The sequence below is a fragment of the Neodiprion virginianus genome, chromosome 2 (genome assembly GCF_021901495.1).
Source record: "Neodiprion virginianus isolate iyNeoVirg1 chromosome 2, iyNeoVirg1.1, whole genome shotgun sequence".
Taxonomy (NCBI): domain Eukaryota; kingdom Metazoa; phylum Arthropoda; class Insecta; order Hymenoptera; family Diprionidae; genus Neodiprion; species Neodiprion virginianus.
In genome coordinates, this window is record NC_060878.1 from 9,244,261 (window position 1) to 9,270,665 (window position 26,405).

General features: G+C 37.4%; 1 protein-coding gene across 4 annotated transcripts in view; it reads left to right on the top strand.

Moving 5' to 3' along the window:
• LOC124297460 (N-acetylgalactosamine kinase) overlaps positions 1–24,142 on the top strand; it is a 73,964-nt gene extending 49,822 nt beyond the window's left edge. Inside the window, exons 1-10 of one of the 4 annotated variants that reach the window (XM_046748530.1) lie at positions 209–378; positions 4,760–4,934; positions 7,327–7,494; positions 11,029–11,230; positions 15,373–15,481; positions 18,201–18,358; positions 19,657–19,797; positions 20,041–20,155; positions 21,363–21,567; positions 23,669–24,142. In XM_046748530.1, the coding sequence (XP_046604486.1) occupies positions 4,762–4,934; positions 7,327–7,494; positions 11,029–11,230; positions 15,373–15,481; positions 18,201–18,358; positions 19,657–19,797; positions 20,041–20,155; positions 21,363–21,567; positions 23,669–23,834 (1,437 nt within the window). In that variant the 5' untranslated portion in view covers positions 209–378; positions 4,760–4,761 and the 3' untranslated portion in view covers positions 23,835–24,142. Of the gene's footprint in view, positions 1–208; positions 379–2,753; positions 2,772–2,926; positions 3,127–4,759; positions 4,935–7,326; positions 7,495–11,028; positions 11,231–15,372; positions 15,482–18,200; positions 18,359–19,656; positions 19,798–20,040; positions 20,156–21,362; positions 21,568–23,668 lie in introns of those variants that run through there. The other 3 variants (XM_046748533.1, XM_046748532.1, XM_046748531.1) reach the window with 3 other exon arrangements.
• Positions 24,143–26,405: the final 2,263 nt, after the last annotated feature.

Genomic DNA, 26,405 nt, shown 5'->3' on the forward strand with positions numbered 1-26,405 from the left:
ATGAAATTCGAATTTTGGATTTGATTTGATGGCGAAATGTACAAAATTTCTTTCAAGATAAAAAACAGAGTTTTTTCACTGTAGGACCTGGTTATTCCATGTCAAAGTTTCACCAAATAATTCCTGCCTTCTGTCAAAAGATGGCCAAGGCAAGTTGGAAGCAACGCCTAACGTGGCAGGGTATAAAAGCTCTTGAAAACAGCTGTGTTAACAGATCGATAACCGGGAATGTTATTCAGGCGTTTGTTTAACATACAAGAAAGAAAATAAACTCACACTGTACCAATAGCGCGATAAGTTAATCTGTTTCGATAAGGTGGTGTTCAACTTGCAGTTGAGTTCTATACGCAAGCCGAAGCTACAGACGAACTTTCGACGGTACGTTTTATCCAAAAACTACACTTTACCGCCTTTTAATATCAAGTTGCTTTCCATTCCATACTTACGCTGGCTTATACGCTACTTTGCAATGAAAATTTTACGGAACCCGGTACTTTAAATATTGCATATTATGCTGACGTAGAAACCGGTGCGTTGGTTCGTCGACAGGCCAGCAGACGCGACGCTTGGCGATATAAAGAACTGCGCGCGCAATCCATATTTGTATGTATACGTCCATTGGGCGCCAAATTTTAAGCCCAATTTACCGCGTGAAATGTGAAACAGAGATAACGTTCAATGGTTGTCCAACATAAGTGTACTGTTTGCAAAATGTTTGACAAATGAATTCAAATGGTTGCAAAAAAAAAAAAAAAAAATTCATAATGGCCACCTCTGACACGCTTGCGATTTCATTTTGGCTCTACAATCGTTTTTAGCTCTTACAAAACAGTTTGTTTATCGTTTTGGGTTAACTTCCGAAGTTCACTCCTACACACGGAAAAATTGATAGTATATTTTCTGTTCCTATCTCCCACTCGTCATACGAGATAGTGATTTCCGGTTACTTGTGTGTGTGAGTTTCATTCAAAATCGTCAAGTGAATACAAACAGAGTATCGATGAGTATAGGATACAATAATTCGTGCTATAATTGAAATTCACTCGATTTTACAACTTGTCATACGGATAAAAATTGTTTTTTTTATGAGTTACTTGGATCACCAAAGTGGAAAAAAAAACAATTTCCTTTTACATCGCGTCGTTTATATTTTCTGAGCGTAAAACGCATTCGAGTGAGAAATTTGTAGGCTGCTCCTTCAAGATCAGCCTAATGAACCACCCTATATAGTTACTCTTGACTCTTGTCGCTTCGCAATGACAATTACACAAATTCAGCGTTGATTTCCATATGTAACGAGAGTTATAAAGCGTGACGCAACGTCCCAAATTCATCGACGACTGTACGTACACATCGCAGATGCATGTATGCGTTTGTACGTACATTAACACGTCCATATTATGCATACAAGCCGCAGACACAATATTTGCACAATCTCTAATTATCCAGAGACGTGCAGCAGCCTTAAAATGAAAATAACAGAAAAAGGAGACGAAAAGAAAATACATGTGTGGAAAAGAAGACCAACGTGAAAGTACGCTCGTTGGTAAAAAAAATAATATGCCTTCGGGTATATATACTGAAGAATTATACCTCGATTAGAAAATTAGGGGGGGGGGGGGGCAAAAAATCGGCGAACGCGTTCCGAGATAACAAGCTGCGTAACGGACTTTAGGATATAAAAATTGTTTAACGAACAAAGTAAAATCCTCGTTTTAACGAAATCGAATTCGAATAGTAACTATTTTTTTTTTTTTTTTCCCGTATTCCTAGCCCGCCGTACATATGTATAGTATAATCCATACTTCGTTCCCCCAAGAAGCCGAGGAAAGCAGCACTCAAATCGACAGGGTAATTTTTTTTTATTTTTTTTTTTATCCACTTCTGAGGAGGACAATGTTCTGAAAATTTAACTGCCGTATAGAACAATGTACGTATAATTCGTGGAGCTATTATCTACTTGGAATTTTCTTTAAAACTCCGCTGTAAATGTTACCGAGGACCCTTTGACGTTGTATCAAAGCATCAAGTTTCAACCGCCTACCTCTTTTTTTGTAATTTGTCATACTATTGATGCAGACTTATATATGACATAGTTACTATTTTGTGATCTGCAGAGTACCAGTAAATTTCAGTCCTTTATTTAATTTTTTTATTGTATTCGCTATCCTTACACTCGCCAGCGTTATTCGAAGAATGCGAATTCAACGATGTGTCTTATCGCGTATATAACGTGCATACGCGGCGAAATATCTCGGCGAGTTAACTACACACACACACACTCATGTATATACATATAGAATGCTGCCAGTTTACCAAGAGAACGTATATATATATATATATATATATATATATATATATATATATATATATATATATATATATATATATATATATATATATATATATATATATATATATATATATATATATATATATATGTGTATATATGTATATGTACGTATATATGTATGTACATGTATCAATGTTTTATTACAGTTACGATCGCTGCGATATCGCGTTCCAAGAAACTGTTTTTAGTGGTATTACTACAGTTGCACAGTAAAAAACGAAATTGTTCCACGTAATTTATGATTATACGAATCCGGCAAAAGGAAAATAATCTGAAAGTTCCAATTGTAATTATTTTCTCGTCATGCTGTGAATGAAGCATCGCGTCATTTTTACCTCCAACATCCGATACTATCTCGGAAATATGACACCAAAGTTGAATTTGCATCGAAGAATTTAATATCCGTCAATACCCGTGTGTAAATAGTGTAATTCAATTTCGCGTTCAAAATCTTTGTCTCTGTTTCCCTGTCACTGCGAATACTCGTGACCGTCATCACGAGTCTGCCCGTCGAGTGTAACGTGATAATATTAAAATTACCGGAACGACGTCACCAAAAGTTTCAATCCACTTGAACATTCCCTAGTCTACAGCATGCTGTACAACTTTGGTCGTGCATGAGGATTTTATTCTCTTCGATAAAAGAAGGATAATAAACATTCACCCATAAACGATAGAAATCGTAATCGCTCGGTTGACAATCAAACCGATGTGCAACTCTGCGTCGAGACTATACGATCGTCCGGTATTGGATTTCTAGACTCGAGAGCAAGGTATGAAATTTAACGATCGTAAACTTGGTAAATATAGGAAAAGGTATCGTAGCGGATGAATGGAATGATCGAAGTCATTCGACTCTTCCTGTCTGAATACGCGTATTTATGTAAGCAATTAAATTAAAATTAAAAAAAAAAAAAAGAAAGCTTTTCCTTTTGCACCATGTCGACGGATAAAAGGAGCGAAAAGCTTAGATCAGGAGTCCCGAAGCTCCGGGGCGATTCGACCTTATCTTGTCGTCTTTTGGCTCGACTAGACGTTGTATAATCGACCGAATAGCTAACGAGCTCGCGCAAGCTTGGTCTCGGAGTTGACCGGGGAGAGGATTGATGCTTTCCCGCCGTCAGGAGCGGCGCCGAGTCCTGCTAGACAAGCATCAGGCACATCCAGTGTCCTGCAGTAGTCGTTGCCCCGCCTCTCTGCCTCCCCCTAGCTGCAAATTAAACTGGAATATGACTTTCTTGGGTTTCACCGTGCAGCTGGGCAAGAGAGGCTCATAACCAGGGAGGTGTAGTTAATTTGGATATTATCATGGGGAAATTTAACAAGCAGGCATATTAATGACGCAACGACGTACACTGAGAGACATTTTTAGTTCCGGTTACCGCTCAGTCGTTAACTATTTTTATTTTTTACCACAATCGAAAAATGTAGTTCTAGGTAGAAAATGAAAATTAGTTTTTGAAGCTGTTACCGGAAAGTCTACTATCCGTTGCTATTCTTTCTCATTACGATCACTGTTGCTATATTTTCTTGTGACTGTTGCGAAAATTTAATGCTTGTGCAAGAATAAATTGACGTTAAAGCCTTGTTTAACTAAAAAAGTAGAGTAAACCTCAGAAACCGATTTTGCGTTGCAATAACCAAAAAAGGATCGACCATACCGCAAAATGGTTAGGCGTACCTCGTTTTTCGTAATTCCAACAATATTCAAACAGATTTTTTCACGATACCTGTTTTACTGAATTTTTCTAGTTACTGTAACAAATGAAATTGTAAGGATGGTCGAATGCGTATTTTACGGTGCATTTAGCTTATATCTTCGGTGAAGATGATGCCAAAGCTGGAATAAAATACAAACTTTCATTGATTAATGTAATATAGTTTGAGGAATAATTTTCGATGAATTTTAGGGAGTTCATTTGCGAGTAAATCTAATCAGAAACTCATTCTACAACAGTCGAAGAAGTTGATCCTCTCAGCCCATCAGAATGTCGTCAAATAATATTTCGAAGGTTTTGTAACATCAACAACAATTTCCGAAATTTTTTCAAATTATCTCATCGACTTGTCACGATTCTCATTATACTTGATGTGATTTCCTTGAAAATTTCATCACAATTTTTAATAATGCATTGTTACTCATTAGCTCATAAGTTGGATTAATTTTACCGACTAAAAAATATTGACTCGATGTATATGGCTGATGATATGAATTCCGGGGTTATATTGAATTTTTCATTCAACCCGACTCATCAGTTGAAAGATCAAACGAACCTAATAAACTTGATTCACTTTAAGTGACGAACCCCCCGAGATGAGGATATACCGATAAGTGAAAAGTACGCAGCGGCTATCAATCAGGGTATCCACGGTATAACACTGTAATTATCATGTTGTGGCTTCCAGACATGTCAAAGGAGAGGAACGGTGATGAATCAAGGAAGAGGGACAAAGGAGGCGTCGGTGTATCGATAGTGGCTGCGAAGGAGAGCCGAGATGCGGCCAGGCTCAGCACCATCGGTAATCACTTTAGCGCCCGATTTCACCGGGAGCCTTCATTCTTCGTCAGAGTTCCCGGAAGGTTAGTCTTCGCCCTACTAAACCAAATGACACAAACACGATCGTATATCACCGCGGCAGGCCGAATCATTTGTTTTGTAACCAATTACATCGATCGAAGCGCACGCTGTGCGTACACTTTCCCGCAGCGATTCTAAGACGGACAATTTTTCGGACAAGTCGGTTACGTTGGCAACGCAGAATCCACCAGCATCGCCACCGACGGCCGTGTGCGAAACAGGCTCAATCTTTCCAAACACAACATAATCCATATGACCGCCCCCTACCGAAAATGTTCACCTGTTAAATCATATAAGTTGAGAATGAATGAAATTCGATGAAATATATAAGAAATCACATGATAAATTACAAAAGCACAAATCAACAGATATACTAGATCAAAAATCATACAGTGTATTTTTGATCTGGTGATTTCTTGTATAAGATTCCATCAAATTCACATGAAAAATAATGTAATAAATTACGCTATAATATTGTAAATAAAAAATGTACACTATATGATTTTTGATCTAGCATATATGACGATTCGTGCTTTTGTAATTTATTAAGTTATTTCTTAAATATTTCATCAAATTTACATAACAAATCGTGTGAAAAAATTACACGTTGAATTCGTTCACAAAATTTTATGATTCAACACATCAACATTTTCAGTGAGGTCGTCATAAGTTACGTTACGTTCAGAAAGATTGAGCCAGTTTCGCTGTCGGTCGGCGGTGGCGCTGCGGGTTGATTCCGCGTTGCCAACATAACGAACTTGTCCAAAAACTTACCCGTCTCAGGATCTTTGCGGAAAAGTGTACCTTGCGCATATATCTATAATCCACCAAGGACTCTGGTTTCCGCAAGATCGTTTCGGTAACGTTTGCCGTAAAGTTGAGACCGTCTGCATTCATCTCGAGAAAATATCACCCGCGAATCGGTGACATATGAGCAGTTTCGGTAACCCGCGTCATTTTGAACGATTGGAATGGCTTTCGTGTGCGCATGTGTGTGTATATATGTATATATATACAAGCAATGATTACGGACCCATTTGGGAAAGGTATGGGACCATTCGGGAAATCGTTCGCGCATTCCATTACTGCCCTCAATTCAAGAAGCATCGCTACGTGCGCATTCGGTACCTACCGTTATACGATTCTATTGATAAACTAAGTTCGTAAACAAAATTTTTCACCTCTCTTGTGTATAAAACTCCGGAACAAGTAAACCGAACTGAAATAACGAAAGCGATTTTTCAGCGTGAAATTATCACAGTTCAGAGAAAAGTTTTATGATTCAGAAAAGTGATGTGCAGAAAAGTCGAGGGATTCTACACCTCATAATTTTTATTTCTATCAACACCGCGGTTGTACTTTAAATTGGAAAATTGCAAATCACGTTCTGGTTGATTTGGCAAACCGCGCTGCAGGAGTGAATACCTGGATCGCTATGCTGCTTCCGAATACCCGTGCGCATGCTGAAAATTGCCAATTTTCATAAATCCCAGCCGCAGGCAATTCTCGGAGTAGCTGTGCCGAATAACTGTATTTCAAATAGCTCGTGACAAATTTAAGCTTCGTAATAATCGCCCATCAGCGGATATCGAAAACCACGATGGCAAAATGTGGGGACCGTCAAAAGTCTGAAATCGGCCCTCAGAATTAATCCACCGCACCCCATTATCCCTTGAAATTAGGGATGAAATAGAGATTGACCATTAGCACTTAACCACCCTCCATCGGGTATTTCCGAACGGTAAAAGTGATCCTAATGGTTGTTACAGGAGTTACTTTAATTTGAAATGTAACATTGAATGAATAAGTTGGAAACGACGAAACAAAATTTCAATCGAAGAAATCTGCTCTGCAACTTTGTCTGGACTGTATAAAAATGGATATAAAAATGTCTGAAATCGCTGCTTTAGAATTTTTACAACTATAAAGATGTTAGAAATTCAAGATTATTAACATGTTGAATTCAGATTCGGTTTGTTTGCATATTGTTAAGCGAGTAAACGCAAAAACCCTTAGGTTATAAACTATACCAAATATTCAATGTTCACATATCAAATCAATTTTTGAAATCTCATTGCAAATCCAGGACCAGAACTCCTAAAATAAGTGAGAATACGGATGACTTTGACTTGTATGAATTGCTGGTAAAAATTTTAATAAATAAAATAAACGCCATAAGGGATGATTTTTTCTTCCGAATAGAAGAATTTCGCTTGTTAATTTGCAATGTTCATAATTCAAATACAAAGATCTTAAAAACATGCATTCGTACTTTAATAATCGGGCAATTTAATTTCGAAAACTGAACTCAGATCTTGGACCACGACGCAGTTGTGCCTGTAAGGATAAAATATCCGTTCCACTTTGACATAAAATGACGATAACTTGCCGCAGGGTGAACCTGATCGGGGAACACATCGACTACTGCGGTTACGCGGTGTGTCCAATGGCCATTAGACAGGACGTATTGGTGGCGGTCTCCTCGACGGAGGACGGAATGCTGCGGTTGACAAATCTGGAGGCGAAATACTCGGATTTCGAGTGCGATTTCGGTCACATCCGGTGAGTAAGCCCTCCATCCTTTGTCTATGTCAATTTTTTTCTTGCTCCGTCTTTTTTCCTCTCCCTTACTCTTTCGGAAAGAAAAGAAGCATCGGTCTTTCGGAGCACCCTCGTCAGGCGAGAATCCGAGCTTGTTGACAGAAAATCACCCGACAAATGTCCGATCAAAGATACCAATCTTACCGAACCGTTCGCAAATCCCTGTGGCATAGACATATCATAGACGATACGGACTGAGGTTTTTAAGCATTTCTTCGCCTCAACCTAGAAGGCTAGTTTTACGACGGTTATCTACCTATTACTCATCCGAAGAAACACGTCAAGATGTTGAAAGCGTTTCATCGTATCAACTCGAGGCTGCTGCACAAAGGGGGCGGAGTTCAAATTCCGAATTTAAAAAGTTCCGAAAGCGCTAGATTCCGAATTTTTGTCGCGACAATTAAACGAAGAAATTAAACTTTGAGGAAACATCAAAGTTTCGAATGGTCCGAAACCCGACGCTCAGAGTTCCGGAAGCGCAAAGTTCAGAAAGGTCAAAATTCCGACAAGTGAAACTTCTGAAAGTGCGAGAATGAGAAGATTAAAAAATCTAAATCATCGAAATTCTGAATGATCCAAGATTTTCAGTTCCGTGAATTTCTGGCTCGGTGAAATTGTCATAACATTTTATTTTTATCTTTCCTTGTTTCGGATTTTAAGTATTTTTATTTTCGGAATCCAGTTCATTCTGATTTCGGTTTTTCTTATTTGTCGTAACCACTCGTCGAGTAAACTGCGCTGTGTAAGCATATTTTAATTTTCGAAATTTTACTCTACCGAAACTTTTTTTTTTGGAATCTTGCTCTATCGGGGCTTTACTTTTCGGAACTTTGCTCTATCGCAAATTGAATTTTCGGAACTTTGAGCCATCGGCTTTCCGACCATTCGAAATCTTGTCGTTTCTTCAAATTTCGACTTCTTTACTTCAAGTTTCAAATCATTCGGAATTGGACGATTTCGGAACTTTTCAAATTGGGAACTTTAACCCCGTCCCTGGCCAAAGGAGCGACGCTCCGATTCACCCGATCCTTTCTCTCGACCGAATAACGGCTGTGGAATCCTTATTAGAGTCAATTTCCGAGTTTCACAGTAGAATCCTCCTGAGGATACAATTTATGCACTACTGAGTCTCGGTTTCGACTATACACCCAAGCACAAACAATTAATCAACGAACCGATATCGTAACGCGGTTCTATTTGTAAGCGATGTACAGACATCGCCGCGAAGCTTTTCGCCGTAATATCGAGGGAGGCGAAAAGCTCCCGACTGTCAAGTCCCGTCGTCGAAGTTAGAGCCTAGAAAGGTGGCAAAAAATTTCGCTACGAGGACCGTCCATTAATAACCGTAGAAGAAAATTATATCTCGGTTGGATCATCGCGCGAAGTTTGATAAACGATAGTGTCATTCCTCGAATCGCTGGGGCAAAATCAAGCCGAGCCAAAACGTATATAAATTGATATTCGAAAAATACGAATCCGAACGCAGAACGCAGGGTAGTCCGATCCTTGTTACTCTTCACTTCTCACCAGCGCCATGTTCTCTGTATTACAAAGTATAAATGGAGGGTCGACGGTGTTTATGCCCTACACTGAGAGAAATTTTTAGTTCCGATTACCGGTCAGTCCTTGACTATTTTCAATTTTTACCACAATCGAAAAATATAGTTCTAGGTGGAAAATGAAAATCAGTTTTCTAGCTGTTACCGGAAAGTCTAGTATCCGTTACTGTTCTTTCTCGTTACGATCACTGTTGCTATATTTTCTTGCAACTGTTGCAAAAATTTAACGCTTGGGCAACGATAAATTGACGTTAAAGCCGAACAAACTGATTTTTCGTTGCAATGACCAAAAAAGTATCGACAATAGCGGAAAATGGTTAGGCGTACCTCGTTTTTCGTAATTTCAACAATATTCAGACAGTCTTTTTAACGATACCTGTTTTACTGAATTATTCTAGTTACTGTAACGAATGAAATTTTTCTCATCGTATGCAGTCTTATTGTTAGTCGGATACTTTTATGTACGTACTTGGATCAATTTTGATTCGAAATCGTCTACCTTTTCGACGGAATGTCTTCATGTCGCGGGACACGGAAGCTTGCGAAAGTGGTTGGAGAAGACGAGTAGATACGGGGAAACGGAAGTAATGAAGTCTCGGTTCAGATCATCCCGTCGCCTTGTCCTGGGTGATACGAGTAATAGGACGAAATTGCTTTGCCCGCCCGTGGCGGGTCGTTACCAGAAACAGGTGTATCAACGCCAACTTTCTCACCTCCGGTATATCCGTACCCAGGGTTCGTACGCACAGGTAAAATATGGAAAACCGGGAAAGCTCAGGGAATTTCTTACAGCAGAGAAAAATCAGGGAGTCTCGCAAATAAGACTGGAATTTCGAGTCTGTCGAAGAAACAAACTCGTTCTTATAAAAAGTATCATCGATCTTGAGAAAAAAAAAAAAACAAAAAAATTTGAACTCAAAATTTTGTTTCATAGCATATATTAGTTAATAACAAACCTTCTTTCGTTATTTCCTTACGGAAAATTGCAGGCTACTGTTTGTAAATTGATAGTTAGACAGTAAGTTAGTTAGTAGGTAATATTGAAGGTGAGTAAATATTATTCTTGGATATGAAAGTCAGTACAAAACAGTTTTAATTATTGAATTAATATTGAAGGTATTGGTATTAACGTGTAAAAAAAAGTTGTCATTATTTAGCGGCATATTTTTTGGATGGTTACTGGAAAAGTCAGGGAATTTCAAATTCAAAAAAGCGTACGAACTCTCTAATCATCTCGCTCTCTGCTGTTTTATAATTAAACGTTGATACCAACTCAGATTTGGACTCGATATCAAATACACGAAACTGTACACCCCGTATTATTTTTGCGTATTTTATATTTTTTTTTCACCCGTTCGATTTAGGATTCCTGAATTCATTTACAATTTTTTCCAGAACGGTTCGGTGTTGGACTCTTAAGATTAATCCTGAAAAGCATATTCTTCTGCAGACAAACAAAGCCGCCGATAACGATATTATAAAATTTTAATTCTCAGATTCGCTTGGCATCAAGGGTGAAAAAATTTCCGGTTTATTAAATCACTTTGTTAGGTATAATAACCACTCTAATTCCGAGAAATTTTAATTTGCGAATAAACGTACGTTGAAGCATAATTATAAGCGATTTTCATTTTAATATCCTTTTTTGCTGTGTAAAGTAGAGATAAACAGTTGATCGGAATTTCGTCTGGAACAGGGGCATTGGACACTTTTTTTCCCCACCTTAATTCCATGGCGCGGATTTGAATGCCATTCATTTTGCCCAGTGTTTGTATTTTAATCTTCACGAACAAGCACTGCGTCTCTTTATCCGATTATCGAAAAGAACCCAATCGTCGTTCCACCGAATATACCTATATTACAACTATTTAAAGAAGAAGCTTTAACCATATTCACGTTGCATCGTCACTGACTAGACAAATCTGCCTGATCCTAGGACCAGTTCTTTCGACGGAAGTCCCGCGTGGCAAAACTATTTCCTATGCGGTGTGAAGGGTGCCCTGGACGAGATTCCCGAGGGACGTCAACCGAACGGGATGCTTGCAGCTGTTTGGGGAAACGTTCCACCGAGTTCCGGACTTTCCAGTTCCAGTGCTCTCGTTTCAGCCGCAGTACTCGGAACCATGCATCTCAGCGAGGTAAGCTGTCATTTATTTTTCTCATTAACTCGTATAACGGACAGTCCTTGATTACCTTGATTCAAGCAGATTTTGAAGAAATAAAACTTAAAACCCTCTTTCACTTTCAGAATTCGGCAAAGTTGTTTTATTTTTATAAGTTTTTTTTATTTTTCAAGATTTTCTCCGAAATTCCGCACCCAACACGCTGCAGGGAATCTCACTGTCTGCCTTAGTTCAAATTTTCGTCCAAACAGTTGGAGCAGTTTTCGAGATTTTATGTACAATGTTAAATAGTGCGCGGGGAACACTGCACGTTATTGTTAATAACTTTTTTTTGATTACTACAGCTGAATGACTTTTTCTCAAATGTGAATAAAGTTGATAAATGAACGCTTCAAGTTACAAAAAAAAAATCAAGTGACTGTCGTTATTCGTGACGTCAAAAATAACGTTTGAAAAAGGCCATCCAACTCCCTTGACACAAACTTATTTCGCTGGAAAAATCGAGTCCATTGAAGGGACAGATTAATTTTGCAACCATCGGGAAATACGTGACAAAGCATCACAATATTCGAACGTTTCAATAACGATAACTGATATTTTCATCCAGCGATATTTCTCATGCACAGATTAATTTCAACGACGAGTTTTTGAGAATTGTAGAATTAATATTTGTATATTATTATACATTGCGTCGAAATTTTTTCATCCGACAAAAATATGAGTAATCTACGGTATGGTGTAAAAGCTGTAGGAATTTCTTCCATTTATACGTTCGATGTATAACGGAGAGAAATTCTGAAAGAAAGCGAAGAAAGGGATGGAGAAAGGAGGAAAATAGAAAATGAAATTATATGGCGACAAAGTGTGCGCAGCGGAGGGGGTGAGAAGTAGAAAAAGGAAGAGAAAGAGAGAGAGAGATAGCGAGAGAGAGAGTGAGAGGGAGGGAAATAAATTCCCGTAGCGGTTCGGGGTCAATTGGGGTTGGATACGATCTGAAAGTCTGTAGCAGAGCTGCGAAACCGAACGCCTCTCGCCTCGTCAACTTCCAATTTGGTCGGAAAGTTTCTTTTTTTTTTTTTGTTTTTTTTATTTATTCTTTGCTCAACCCCTCAATCGAAGTTGCGGAGCCCTCCGGCATCTACAACTTCTCATCAAAAGCCATCGGAAACTCGTATTAGGATTTAAGAACATCAAGCGGGGCGCTGCTGGTGCAGTAGTGAGGCTAAAACTTTCCGACACGCAACGAATCCCTCGAAAAATTTACAACACAATCAACAGCCGATCATTTTTTGATCTTTCATTGGTCCAAAATTTCGTTTAAATAATGTTCCATGGAAATTTTTCATCAGACGTTTCGATTCGAGCATTTTGCAAGTGAATTTTTTTTTTTTTTTTAATAAACTGACATTTACTTAATACCCACAATACACTTCCATTACTATTATTTTATTGAAAACGATATTTGTTTTCTTATTATAACCAAAAGTGTATTTTCATCCATCCACACTTTCCAGTTTTTTTTTTTTTTTTTTTTTTACCCCTACCCTTTCCAACAAATATTTATACAGTAATTTGAGTTGACGGGAATTTTTATCCGTCTGTTCAGAATTCGTGTCGTATAAATTTATTTCAATTCATGCAAATTGTGAGTCGGCAAATTTTCCGGAATTTCATAATTTCTAATAACACTTTGTGTTTTTACTTCAACACGATATAAAGTCCACGTTTCACACATTCTTCTGTGTAAGACTGACAGCGTAATTTTTCTAAGACACAATAAAGCGACGGAAAAATGTTGGAAAAATTTCTGGGTGGATAAAACTATTGCAATAAACATCGCGAATAAAACGTCGGTTAGAATTTCTTCCACTCAAGTGAGACATAAATTAAGTATAAACAAAACGGACATTTCGCCGCAGGAAATCCTCTCCGTGTATTATATATTAAAACTCGGGTAAAGTTTGTGCCTAAATTTGGCGAGTTTAGTGTTCACGAGATTCGCGTCGAGCTCAGCCTTCCGTCCCTTCGCACTCCTAAAACGAGATCATTATACCGCAGTTCCAAAACTTGTTCCTTTGTTTGATGCCCGCAACTAATCCACTTTAAAACTACCCCAGTATCACGGAAGTTTAACCCATTGCTGTTTTCACTTGCCACGGATCAACGACATAAATATAAATTAAACGATACCGAATGGTAACGAATAACTCGACAGGAGTTCTTTTTTACTCAGAAAGCAGTCACGAATGCGTAATACATATATTTTAAATTGTTACGATCATTCATCTGCTGTTTTTATATGAAAATACCTCCCGGACAATTTATGTCACACAAAATTGCCAATTCGATTACACTAAATGATTTTCTAAAGTTTTATCCGTGTAAAAAGTTTTTATACACGTGCGTGTGTGTTTTCTGTTGTTTTATTTATTTATTTATTTATTTTTTGTTTTCGTATTATTTTGAATTTTTCAGCCGCATTAATCATGTTTTTACTAATTGTAAAACATTGATTTTCACTCAGGGGCAACTTGCCGACGGGCAAAAAACTTTCACTCATACATCCGTTTCGTAATTTTTTAACGCATCACTCGCCACGCCTGTAGCGGCATATAAATAATATACATACCAACTTCTAAAAATAAAGGCTATTAATTATGTATCAACAATGAAGTAAAAAGCTATTTCAATTAACGTTTTTCTTTTCTTTTCTTTTCTTTTTTCTTTTTTTTTTCCAAGCAGTTTTTTGTTCCACGGGCACAACTCACAACCCGGTTGTTTTTCTTATCGCAAGACAGACAGAGTGAAAAAAAAACTAGAGCAAAAAATATACTCAACCCCAGCTGCTTTGTCCGCGAAAATTTGCAACATGCGTTGCCTGGTTCATGTCATTCATGAGTCGCATGTGTGACTCGTATCCGAGAGCTATTTAAGCAATGAGCGACTCGCTTTTACTAAACTGCAGTGAGAGAAAAGCTTTTCACCGTATGATTCGTATGTTATTTAACAGTTTGACTTATTTAAATACGCTCTGGAAAACTTCGTACAACTTGAACAAAATTATTACTTATTACTTACTATATTATCGACCAAATGATTTTTATTAATTTTCGGAACAATTTGATTGATTTTTTGAAATGTGGTTTGTATTCGTCGAATCATGATAAATAGTAAAAGACCCCAAATCTAGGCATTATTGATCGATACGTCATCTTATCAAACGAGCAGAAAGGTTTTTTTTCGAATTTGACGATAATGTTTACTGCTTCATAAAAGATGTATTGTTAAGAATATATTCACAAGTCAAATCAAGGAGTTTGGAGTCGAACTTTCATTCAAATTAAATTTACCCAGTGAGAGTCAGAGACACGTTTAATTCACGTAGAATGCTCCAGGTTATACTATATAAACGTACGTAGGTATGCAATACATGGGCGTGCCAATGCATAGATTAATTATCGGCAGAAATACGGAAAGCAATAGCTTGGGAAAATTTATACCCATAGGATAGAGTCGATATGAATATAAACCTAGATCTGTTATAGTTACGCGGGCAGAAAACTTTATGATTAATTAGATTTTGTTGACAACAACGCGCTGTTTCTGTTTTTTATTTTTCTATCCTCGACTCTCGCTCGCTTCAAGCAAACGAGTAAATGCTCGCAATGGTGCATTCGTGATCAGCATTTTCTCTTCCTCAAATTACAAATTACAATTGTAATTGGTATTCTTTTTTATTCTGATTACAAATTACAAAAGCAATTAGTATAGTTTTTTCGCCCAATTACAAATGTAATTGGTAACGTTTTTTTCACCCGATTACAAAAATAATTAGCATCGTTTTTTCGCCCGATTATAAATGACAAAAGTAAGCAATATCGTTTCTACGTTCGATCACAAATTACAAAAGTAAAAAGAGTAATTCTCTACAAATTGGAAAAATATTTTGTAATTAGAATGCGGTCAATTACAGAAAGTATTTCGTGATGCCCAAAACTGGTTTAATTACATGTTCAATAATTCCAGAAATATGTCGTGTTACTGGAAAACTGATCAACATTAACTCTTTGATCCCGTAGAAGCTTTTCGTTTCAGAAATTTGACACGTACACGCATCGCATGTTTCAACGAGGCTTCAAACAGATTTTAAATTGCAGTGTAACCGGTCGAAAGAAGACATGGGAACAATCAGCGCAAGGGCTGAACGATACATTGGAACTCAGGGCGGTGGAATGGACCAGGCAATCGCTTTTCTCGGCCAGGAAGGTGAATATCGTGTTTTTCGTTACTGGTAACCATGAACCGCCGACGGTTGAAAACATCATCGATGCATTATGATTTACTGCGCCTTTCAAGCGTAAAAGATACAGTATACGAGGTGAAAAAGTCAGAAGTAGTTTGGGTCAATGTGCGAACAGACAGGAACAAAAAACTCGTATCGAGTGAAAATTTTTTGCTGCAACAAAGTTGTCCGAATCAGTTATTGTCGAAAAAAAATTCTTTCCAAGGATAATTGCCGGCGTGTGTGCGTAATTTTAAAAAACGAAATTCTGTATTCGAAAATTCTTTAGACTTTTTAAAATTCTGTGTTAGCTGTACTATTTTTTCTTCTTGATTTCCTTGTAATCTCGTTCTTCGCGAGATCTTCATTTTTGCAATTCTTTCCAAAACTCCGCATAATTCTCATTCGAAAAGAGTAATTCTCCCAAATTGTGTTTCAATTTTCTTTTTCGACATTCAGATTCGTTTCAATCGTAACATTTCTCAGAACCGCGACTCGTGAAACTTCAGCAGCCTGGATAATTTCGCAAAAATTTTGGTGAAAATTAAGGACTGTAAATGTCAACGTGTTGTCGAAAAAGAAAAAAAAAAAAAAACATCTAACACGGTCTTGTAAATATCACCGGAATATAAAAAGGAAATTCGGTAAGAATTCGTCCGACTAAGCGCTATTTTACAAAGTTAAAAGCATGCAGAAGATTTACAGCAAAAATTCGCTATAAATAAAAACCTCAGCAATGAAATGGGAACAATGCGAAACAATAGTCGCGTGCGTGTCAAAATGCACATCGTGCAGAAGTTGGACGGGCCAACAGCGAACTATACCAGCGTTCAGCGACCTGTTTCGAACTGCTGTTACGTCCGGCGTACCACCACCCGGCTATTACTACTTCCTAACTCTCACATTTCTTACGTCACGCCCATAGTCTCAATTCTGCCCTACTATATCCATCCAGCATCACGCTTTTCGCTATCGCTTTTGATCACGGTCTTACATACAGGTCTTGCGACTCTGAGTTTCGACGTGGGCCTCTTAACGTGTCAAGCCGCTAGCGTCGCTGCGATCGAGGGATGCCCGGTGCGACAAGGATGACGATAGTCGCGCTCGCGCGTCACATGGGCGTGGAATCCTAAGACCGTGGCTTATTCAAACATTGTAGGTTATGTTGATGCATCCCTCGATCGCAGCTCCATCTGGATTTTTCTTCAACAGAGGAGCCACTCTCTACCATTGGAATTCTATTGAGTCGCAAGACCTGTATGTAAGACCGTGCTTTTGATCAACCAACATCCTCCCCCTCCCAACTCTCAACAATCTCACATTTTAGACTCCTTACCTTCCGAACTGCACACTTGATTTCTAGTGTTCCATTAAGTACCTCACAATAACCACAATGAGAGAAATTTTTAGTTCCGATTACCGCTCAGTCCTTGACTGTTTTCATTTTTTACCACGATCGAATGATATAGTTCTAGGTACGAAATGAAAATTAGTTTTCTAGCTGTTACCGGAAAGTCTAGCATCCTTTGCTATTCTTTCTCATTACGATCGCTGTTGCTATATTTTCTTGCAACTGTTGCGGAAATTTAATGCTTGTACAACGATAAATTGACGTTAAAGCCTTGTTTAACTAAAAAAGTAGAGTAAACTAAGCTAACTGACTTTTCGTTGTAATTACCAAAAAAGGATCGACGATAGCGCAAAACAGTTACGCGTACCTCGTTTTTCGTAATTTCAACAATATTCAAACAGTTTTTGTAACGATACCTGTTTCACTGAATTTTTATAGTTACTACAACAAATGAAATTTTTCTGGGTGCATATAATTGATATTCTAAACCTACCTATTAGAATTTTTTTTTTTTAATCCCCTCTGAAATACTTTTGGAGGGATAAAAAAAGATGCCTGTCATAATTTTTTCTTAAAAATTCTACAGCTTGCGATTTTCGATGAGAAGGGAAGTCAGTTAGCAATTTTTAATTTGTAAAGCTCCACTTTCAATGATAAATAACCTCACTGAAATCAATTCTACTTTTAACGGTAAATTCCTTTTCAAACATTGTAGTTTATAATTTTCCATTCCATATCTTGGAAAAAAAAAACAATTTCAAATTGCATTAAAATTGGTTTGTGAGTTGAGAAATTCTAGGATGAAAATAAAAAAAAAAAATTCCTATGCTATTTAAATGGAAAATAGAAATCCGCGATGAGCGATCTGTAAAATACTAACGTCAAGAGCTCAGCTTTTGACAGGCATCTTCCCCTCCCCCCCCCCTTTCCTCGCCCGCCGCAAAGTATAATATTTCATAGGGGATTTAAAAAAACAAATGGTTGGTTTTTTTTCAACCATTCTACTACCTATATTTATTTCACCCTTATCCTAACCGCCGGTTATTCTAGAGCGTAAAAGCGAAGCTGAAACGATCAATTCTTTACCGCTCGGGAATAGACAACCACCACAGACGTAACACCGGAAAGGGATTTTCGCCGAGTGGAGTTTGTACCTGAAATAGGATGTTGGCTAAATGTGTTGCTAATTAATTGCCAGTTATTTCCAAACCCAGGAATATCACCGGCAGACCGTTGTTCGATTGCGGAAATAGACCGGATTGTTTCGATCTCGTATATCCATTATCCGTTCTCGGTAAATTCTCTGAAAATGGGTCTAATTTAACGAGAGGTGTTCAAACGGGTTGTTTCAGGCTGTGCGAAGCTCATTGAGTTCGATCCCCTTCGAGCTTTCGACGTAACCTTACCCAGAAGCGCCGTATTCGTAATAGCTCATTCCCTGGCGCGTCACAACAAGGCGTCGACCTCCGACTATAACCTCAGGGTGGCGGAGTGCCGAATCGCTGCCCAGGTAACGAATTCACCCTCCAATATTATTCCCCCATTCCCCCATAATTTTATCATATTTATTTATTACGATTTACCATAAAATCATAATAACCACAAACGAGATTGTTTTTATACCGACAATTGGGTCTTTGCGTAAAATAAAAACTCCGATTTTTATATGGGTATAACAATAATAGTAATAATGATAATAATAATGATAGTAATAATATGAAGCAGAGAAACGTTGAATAATTAAGTCGTACTTTTTACTTTTTTGTTAAAAAATAAATTTCACTATTTTTTTGATTATAAAATATAATGACGTAGCTTTCGATCCGACGTATTTGCTTTAATTTTTGCTGAATCGAGAAAACATAAAATGTGAACTAATTATTTTTGGTTTCTTTGCTTTCTGCGCATACATTGTTTATTTACTTATTTTTTTTTTTTTTTTTATGCACATACTCGACTTTTTCAACTTCAGATTGCAGAAAGCTGAACTTGGTGGACAGTGGAGAGTATTTTGGCAAATAATTGAGTGTTAAATTTCAAAGTGAATATATAATAGTAAACATCAATTTTATCCTCGCTGCGCTTAGTTCATCGAAAATTACTGTAAAAAGTCTTGTTTGATAAAGAATTCAATGGCACGTATATTTTCAATCCTAAAATCTTAAAATTTTTAATAATTCGACGTTTTTCATTTCATCAAATTCGCGTTTTTGCTCTCGTTCGATTTTCCAAAAATTTCAATAATACCTAGTTTTATAACTTTGCCAAACATCGCATCGGTGATTTAATTAATTTTTATGTTCTAGGAACAATTAATACCAACTTTCGCATGAAAGTAAACCAATACATGATTCGCAAACGAGTAACTTTTCAGAATCACTTGTCTTGACTATGACAATTACAGGATCCGGTGATTTTGAAACGTTTTTCAACTTTCAATTTGAACCCTCGTGTCTCTTTACTGATATGCTCGTTCCTTGCTCTGTAAAATTAATATCTCGTTGTAACCTTTTCTTATTGTACGTGTATTGATCGCGTGAAAAAACGTCATCTGTCACGCCAAAATTGTCGTTCGCAAAATATTTCCGGCGGATGACAGTGCTAGACTTTGTCTAATCACTGTCCTCCTTTTTCACTCACATTCCATTATAGCCCTCCGTAAATAATTAAAACGCAACAGAATTCTGAATTGGGAAAATCGAAGCTTAAATTCCGACAATTCTTGCAGAAGAAATTTCATATAATTACATCGCAGACGAACGAAAGTATAAATTTGCAGTTAAATACGTGAGTTTCGCTCTATCGCAGATAATAGCGAAAAGGAACGGGCTGAAATGGGACGAAGTGAAGAAATTGGTCGACGTTCAAGCGAAGCTCAACAAAAATCTTAACGAAATGGCGGGCATAGTTGAACGGGAATTGGACCAAGATTCTTACAGTCTTGAAGAGGTATAAAATATAAAACAAAATGGCAGTATCGATTCACAAATTGCAACGCAATGATCAGGATGTCAGAAGTAACGATCCTTTATTTTGCATCTCGTCTGCCTCTCGGCAAAGAAATCTTTAAAAATTAAGCTTATTGCTGTTTTAATACGCGTTCATATATCGCCAAAAAATGGCGTAATTATTAAATTAAGGAAATCCTTAAACGGTGAATTTAATGTATGATTTTAACATTATCCCGGACAGATATGCAGTACCCTCGAAACAACGCTCGAATACTTGAAAAAAGTTTCACTGACGAAGAGTTTCAAGAATTCGCAAGCCTTCAAACTGAGACAGCGAGCTTTGCACGTGTTCCAAGGTGAATATACCCGATTCCACATTCGCCGTATGAGGAAAAGTTTTGGCGGATTTACGCAAGTTCGATAAAAGAAAGTATGATTGAAAAAATGTGTGCAGACTGTGGAATGAATGACTGAGGCGATTTCGGAGGACGCTGAGATTGGGTCGAGGATGGACCCTGTCAAATTTTCTATACGAACATCCTTATTTGAGAGATAGAAAGAGAGAGAGAGAGAGAAAACAATCCCTACCCTAATTCTTCAACGTTGCGTGTTTCGGCTTCGTTAATTATAACGCAATATACGACGTACGGCTTGTACAATCAATCTTGCAGTTGCCATTCTTCTCTCTTTTATACGATGCCATAACTTTTTATATTACCGAAACAGCGACGAACCGTTTCGTCGCAATTCTGCAGCCAAGGTTCTATCGATTTCTTACTTTACCAAAAATTCCATCCATTCTATTATACATAGGTATCTGATATGTGTGTTATATACTCATTGCAAGCCAATAAATCGTCTTTGCGTTGCACAACAACTTTTCTTACGCAAGTCAGCGCTCTCCAACACACATAAGTTACGTATTATGTAGTACGTCCGTACCATGTAATGGGATACGAAAATTGAAGTGTCGTAATCCGAGTCAATCCATGATAAATTCTTGCTCAACGATATTTATCTTCCCTGATCTCATATCTAACAATAAAGTGAATTCGGTCGTTCGTTGTAACTTTTTCCCCTCCCTTTTTTCAAGTTTAAAATCCTTTTCAAAATTATACCTGCCTCATAAATGTTAAAAATTTTTAAAAGCAGCTCCTTTTGATTCGCTGGTAACTTGTTGAGATAAAGCAAAAAGCAGACGAGTCTTTTTAACCAATTACGTTACTCGACGAATATTTCACAGATAAGTTGTAGCGGTAAAATATATACGTACCCCTCGTTTCGAACATGAAATAAAATGTTTTGTTTCGTTCAAATTAAAACGAAACAACTGTATCAACATTTTTATTCCATCTGTCGTGAAGACATCTTCTATTCGCGATGAAGATTAAAATATTTACATTCCAAAGAAGTGATTCGATCAATATTATCCTCAATCTCTCAACATTGAATTTCTCTTTTTCTCTTCCCGACAGTCAGGATGGATGGTATTTTTTTCCGAATAACACAAGTGTCAAATTCCGGCCTCGATACGACGCGTTATAACAATAATTACATCCGCAGAGGCAGCGAGGGTGATTGAATTTCGTGAAATAAATCAGCGAGATGGGAAAAGCGATAAGGAGCGTCTCCGTCATCTCGGACATCTCATGACCCAAAGTCACGTGAGCCTGGACCAGATGTACGAGTGTAGTCATCCGGAGCTAAATCGTCTGGTCGAAGATGCGATGGAGTGCGGAGCCCTTGGAGCTCGCCTAACTGGAGCTGGGTGAGTCGACCCCCCTTTTATCCCTTTATCCCCCCTTCTCTTCTTTTCTCTCATACGGTTGTCCGTGGTGTCACCCTTACGATATAATTTGTCGACATAACCACGTCGATGTCCCGCGAAGGAGTATTTTAACCCCTTCATTCACGCTAATCAGTCGTTGTTGGTAAGGAAGTGCAATTACACGTGTCCTGAGTGTTCTTCGATACTGAATGCGAATTTGATGTGAAAAATTTATTGAAACTGTAAAGAATCCCTAAAATGGGGTGAATACCGGGTGAATTATCAACATTGTTTTAGATAATGCTCTTGAATGAGATTTACGTGAATGTTTATTTTTATGGAATACAATTTTAGACCGAGAATAGATGCAGCCTTCGGTACTATTTATATGAACCCCTAAGGAGGGTGAAAATTAAACCTATGCATTGAATATTGTTAATTTAATCGACATTCTGAGATCTTTGTTTTGTCAATCAATGAATTCCCAGCGTTTTTAATATACGTTTATTATCAAATTTTTCCGCTAACGAATTACATTCACGATTATACCTTTTTTTCTATCTTTCTATTTACCACGATTGTAAACAATTATGGATTCACAAAATATCCTAATCATTCTGAATTAAAAAAAAATCAGGATTTTGCATGGAATATAAGAAAAAAAATGACCAAAATTACAGTGTGAGTGTGAAAATGACTTTTTCCTATTCAAGTAACATGTGTCAGACAAAGACACTCGTTTTAGTATCTTCGGAAAATTTTTTAAAATAATTTTGAATACGGTTTTATACGGATAAATAAGACTCGTAGTGCAGACGATTAAATTATCTTAAAAATGACAACAGCGCGTTTCTTTACGTTGGAAAAACCAGATACAGATCTTCGTAAACGACCGTCTTATTATTTATATTGAAATGAAGCCAGTCTAATTGCCAAAACGTAACTACTATACTTTAGGAGGATTTTTATTTCGGTATAAACTAATGTTTATACTTCGTTCCAATAAAAGGGGGAAAAAAAAAGAATTTTCGTCGCCATGAAAAGGGGTAAGAGTCTGTCGGTCTGTCAGACAAGCTTCTGCTTTGATCTCGACAACGGCCGAATGAAAAATCTGAAACTGAAATCATGAAATGATTTCATTAATAGCAATTTTTCATGTCCATCATTCGATTATAAAATACTCTAACAATAAGTTTCAAATCTTTTCAGCGAGTCGTTTCCGAGATCATCGCGGGAGTTTGTCGGACAAACCGAAATCCAAAAATCTGTTGTATGGGTTCTAGAGATTCGAAAACGTGAAGATTCATTGAAGTTAGAAAAAGTGATTTTCGATAAAAACTAATACTTGCCTCGTATCACCAAAGATGGGGAAAAGTAAAAATATTGTGTTAACCTGAAACAGTTTAATTACAGGCCACGTCTGCAAGTAACTTTGTGACTAATATATGAGACGGGTTCGATCGCTCGTGAAAATCAATGTTTTACAATTAATAGAGAGAAGTTTCGTTATGAGCGAACCACGTTGACGAACCGTCGTAACGATCGCGACGGGTTTCCTGTTATACGTTTACTCAATTAATGGAAATTTCAATCAACTCTGTTACATAGATGTCACGTAATACAGTTTATAATCGATGTGTTCTCACCTCTGATTCTAACCCAATAGACACCACCAAGAATCTATTACACAATCATTACTCAGTAACGGCGTGTTGCATATTTTTCTATTCTGTTTAACATCTGGACAAATGCGTAAAAGGAATTTTCTTCGAATACAAATTCTATCAGATAAATTTTCCATAACATAAAATGAAACTATTCTATTCTTTTTCGAGATTGTAAATACTTAATCCTATCCATTGATTTGACTTTCACGATTATATCATCACTCGTATTTTAAAACGTCCTGCGTGATAATTCCGTTGCAGGTCATCAAAAAAACCATTTCAACATAGAATCAAATATTGCCCAATAATTAGCAATGGGAAAGTAACGGCGTGATTCGTTTCACCGAAAATCACATTTTCTATATATACCTCTGAGGATTTCTCGGTAAGTTAATTATCAATAACCATATAACACTTCCGTAATGCGGTTGCAGATGGGGCGGATGCGCAGTAGTTCTCACGACAAAGGAGAAGGTCCCAGAGTTCTTGGAGTCCCTTAAAGAGAAATTCTACCATCGCCGAGGCATAAAGCCTTCCGAAACCGAGGGTCTATTGTTCCCAACGGAACCCAATCAGGGCGCGGCCATCTACATCCCCTAGGTGATTTGTTTCGTCCAGCACGCCGTATAGCGCAGCTGCTACTGGGATGGCCGTAATTGCAGTTAATTACTCGTAAATTTACTCTGTACCACCTTGCAGCCTGCTATTTTCCAAGGTCAAGTTCCTCAATCTCTCACTAAATAAACACATACCTTTATATCTACTTTACGGCCAGCGTTTAATTTAACCGATTAATTTTCACTTTTTTTTTGTCAAACCCTAATCCCCGCTCCGCAGCTGCGGTTCCGCGCGTCTCTGAGTCTCACCGAAACGAGTGAATAATTGGTATTCGTTTGTCATTGACGAGAGAAAAAAAAAGAAGTGAGACTTACCTATACAGTAGTTTTATTTTTAACAGGGCTTCTGTATTTTTTATTTATTTATTTTTTTTTTGTTTCTCGTTCGGAACAATATATGATGAACATCGAAAAAATATAAATGAATCACAAGCAAATGAATTACATTTCTTGTAATATAATATAATACTGTACACCTGTTTTACTTTATTATTATTGTTATGACAAATATGATGAGAAAGTTGTAAACGATAAAACAAACAGCTCGCTGATTAAATTAATCTTGTGTTTATCCGCATGGCCTGCGGTCGAATAGCGGGGTGGAAAAAGAATAAGAAAAACGCAACGGAACACGGCGGATGTTTCGCGTAAGGTTCACGCAGCCTTGTTACATTTATCACTTGACAAGCATTATTTATGGTCATGCGATTAATTAGTAATGTATGGAAATGAACTTCGCAGTTCTTAGTATCCTTCAATACGACAAGCGGAAGAACGGAGAGAAGAAATGAACACAGGAATTTCTTTGCCTCGTGTACAGATAAAACGCCAATTTATAGTAGGAATAATTATATGCCAATTTCCAGCTTGTTGAACATCGTTTCACGCGATTTTGAGCAATTGTATTAGAACTACGGTCAATACCGCAGTAATACAGATTTTAGAGAATACGGAATTAATCAAAAAAAAAAGGAGAACAGAGACAAGTCATCGAATAGTAAATTTTTGAATGACTCAAAATCCAACTAACGAAACTTGACATAACAGAAGTTGATGGGAAATGCCAGTTCTGGATATAGATTTCGTTACCGACATGTTACCGACACTTGAGCCAAGTCACAAGCCTTATTTCGAAACCTTCGAGTCCCTACTCTGGCTGACTATATCGGTCATCAAATGATTTCTTTAATAATAATTTGCCCCACCACCGATCATTCTAGGAAAAGGTTTGCGTCTTGGCTTAACTGTTGGTAAAAGTCAGTGACGGAATCTACATTCACAATCGGTATCGTTGTCTATCTACTAACAGAAATCGCTTGAACAGTCTGAAAAAATGAAAGAGACTTTGAAAGGTTGAGGTATATAAACCGTGAAAAGGAAAGCTATGCGGGCCTTAGTAAAATTTTATATACGCCTGCACGGTAATTCGTACAGAACTGAGCATAATCTGTGCTTTCGAGTAACGTAGCTTTTCATTTTCTCGAACCTTGAGGCAGCCCGCTGCCCGTCACGCTGCAATCTGTTATACGAATCGTCTACACACGTGTTTCATTCGCCGGAATTAAGTACCTATACGTACGCCTCTAAATACAAAACATATACATCCATGAATAGGTGAATTATACCTGGGATCTAAGCGTATGAAAAGACTGAGAGAGTCGCTGCTCTAGAACCACGACAGCTATGCGCCATGAAGAACCTTGGACTCGCGTCGAATCTACAAGTACTCGGCGTCTATCGGTGTATACATATATGTATACCTATACCTATGGTGCGTCCCGAGAATATCTCAAAGCGAAGAAGACTGATTAGAAGGTGGGAAGAACTAGAGGGTCTTGGACTGAAAAAGAAAGGTAATGAATACTCGGTTAACGAACGTATTTTTTTTCTAACGCACACGCAACTTTTTCGATGAAAAGGAAATGAGAAAAAAAAAAAAACTGAAACGTAAAAGAAATGCCAAGGGCTCACAAATTATTTGTGTTACGCCTATTGCGGCTTATATATATATATATATATATATATTATTCAGCCGAAATCTAGAGCTTTTCTTCACTCGGTCTCGTAGATCACGTTGGATCATGGCTTCGGACCCACCCAAAATGGAGAATAGAATTCGAGGGGTGAGAAAAAAAAAGGTAGGTACCTACAGATAACAATAAATTTTCTGACGTTCATTATAATAAAATACAAAGCTTTGCTTTCTTCATCAATTTTTGGTGGTTACATTATTCCTGACTATTTCTCATAAAGATGAAGTACAAGCATATACGATTGTAGTAAGATTTGTTCTAAAACTCTTGTAGTATTATTTAGAAACAGGACTTCAGTCATTGCAAAACAATGCAATTAACAAAATGTAATACTGCAAAAGAAAAGAAAGAAATTAAAATTACAGTATAATAAAGCGACCGAGAACTTTATCAATAAATATAGAATAAATTCGAGTCAGGAAGAATTGAATAAAACGTGAAAGATTTTTTTTCTTCTTCAAACTGCACTAACTTATATTGGCAATCTAAGGTACCGTGGCGTTCGAAAGTTCTAGAAAATC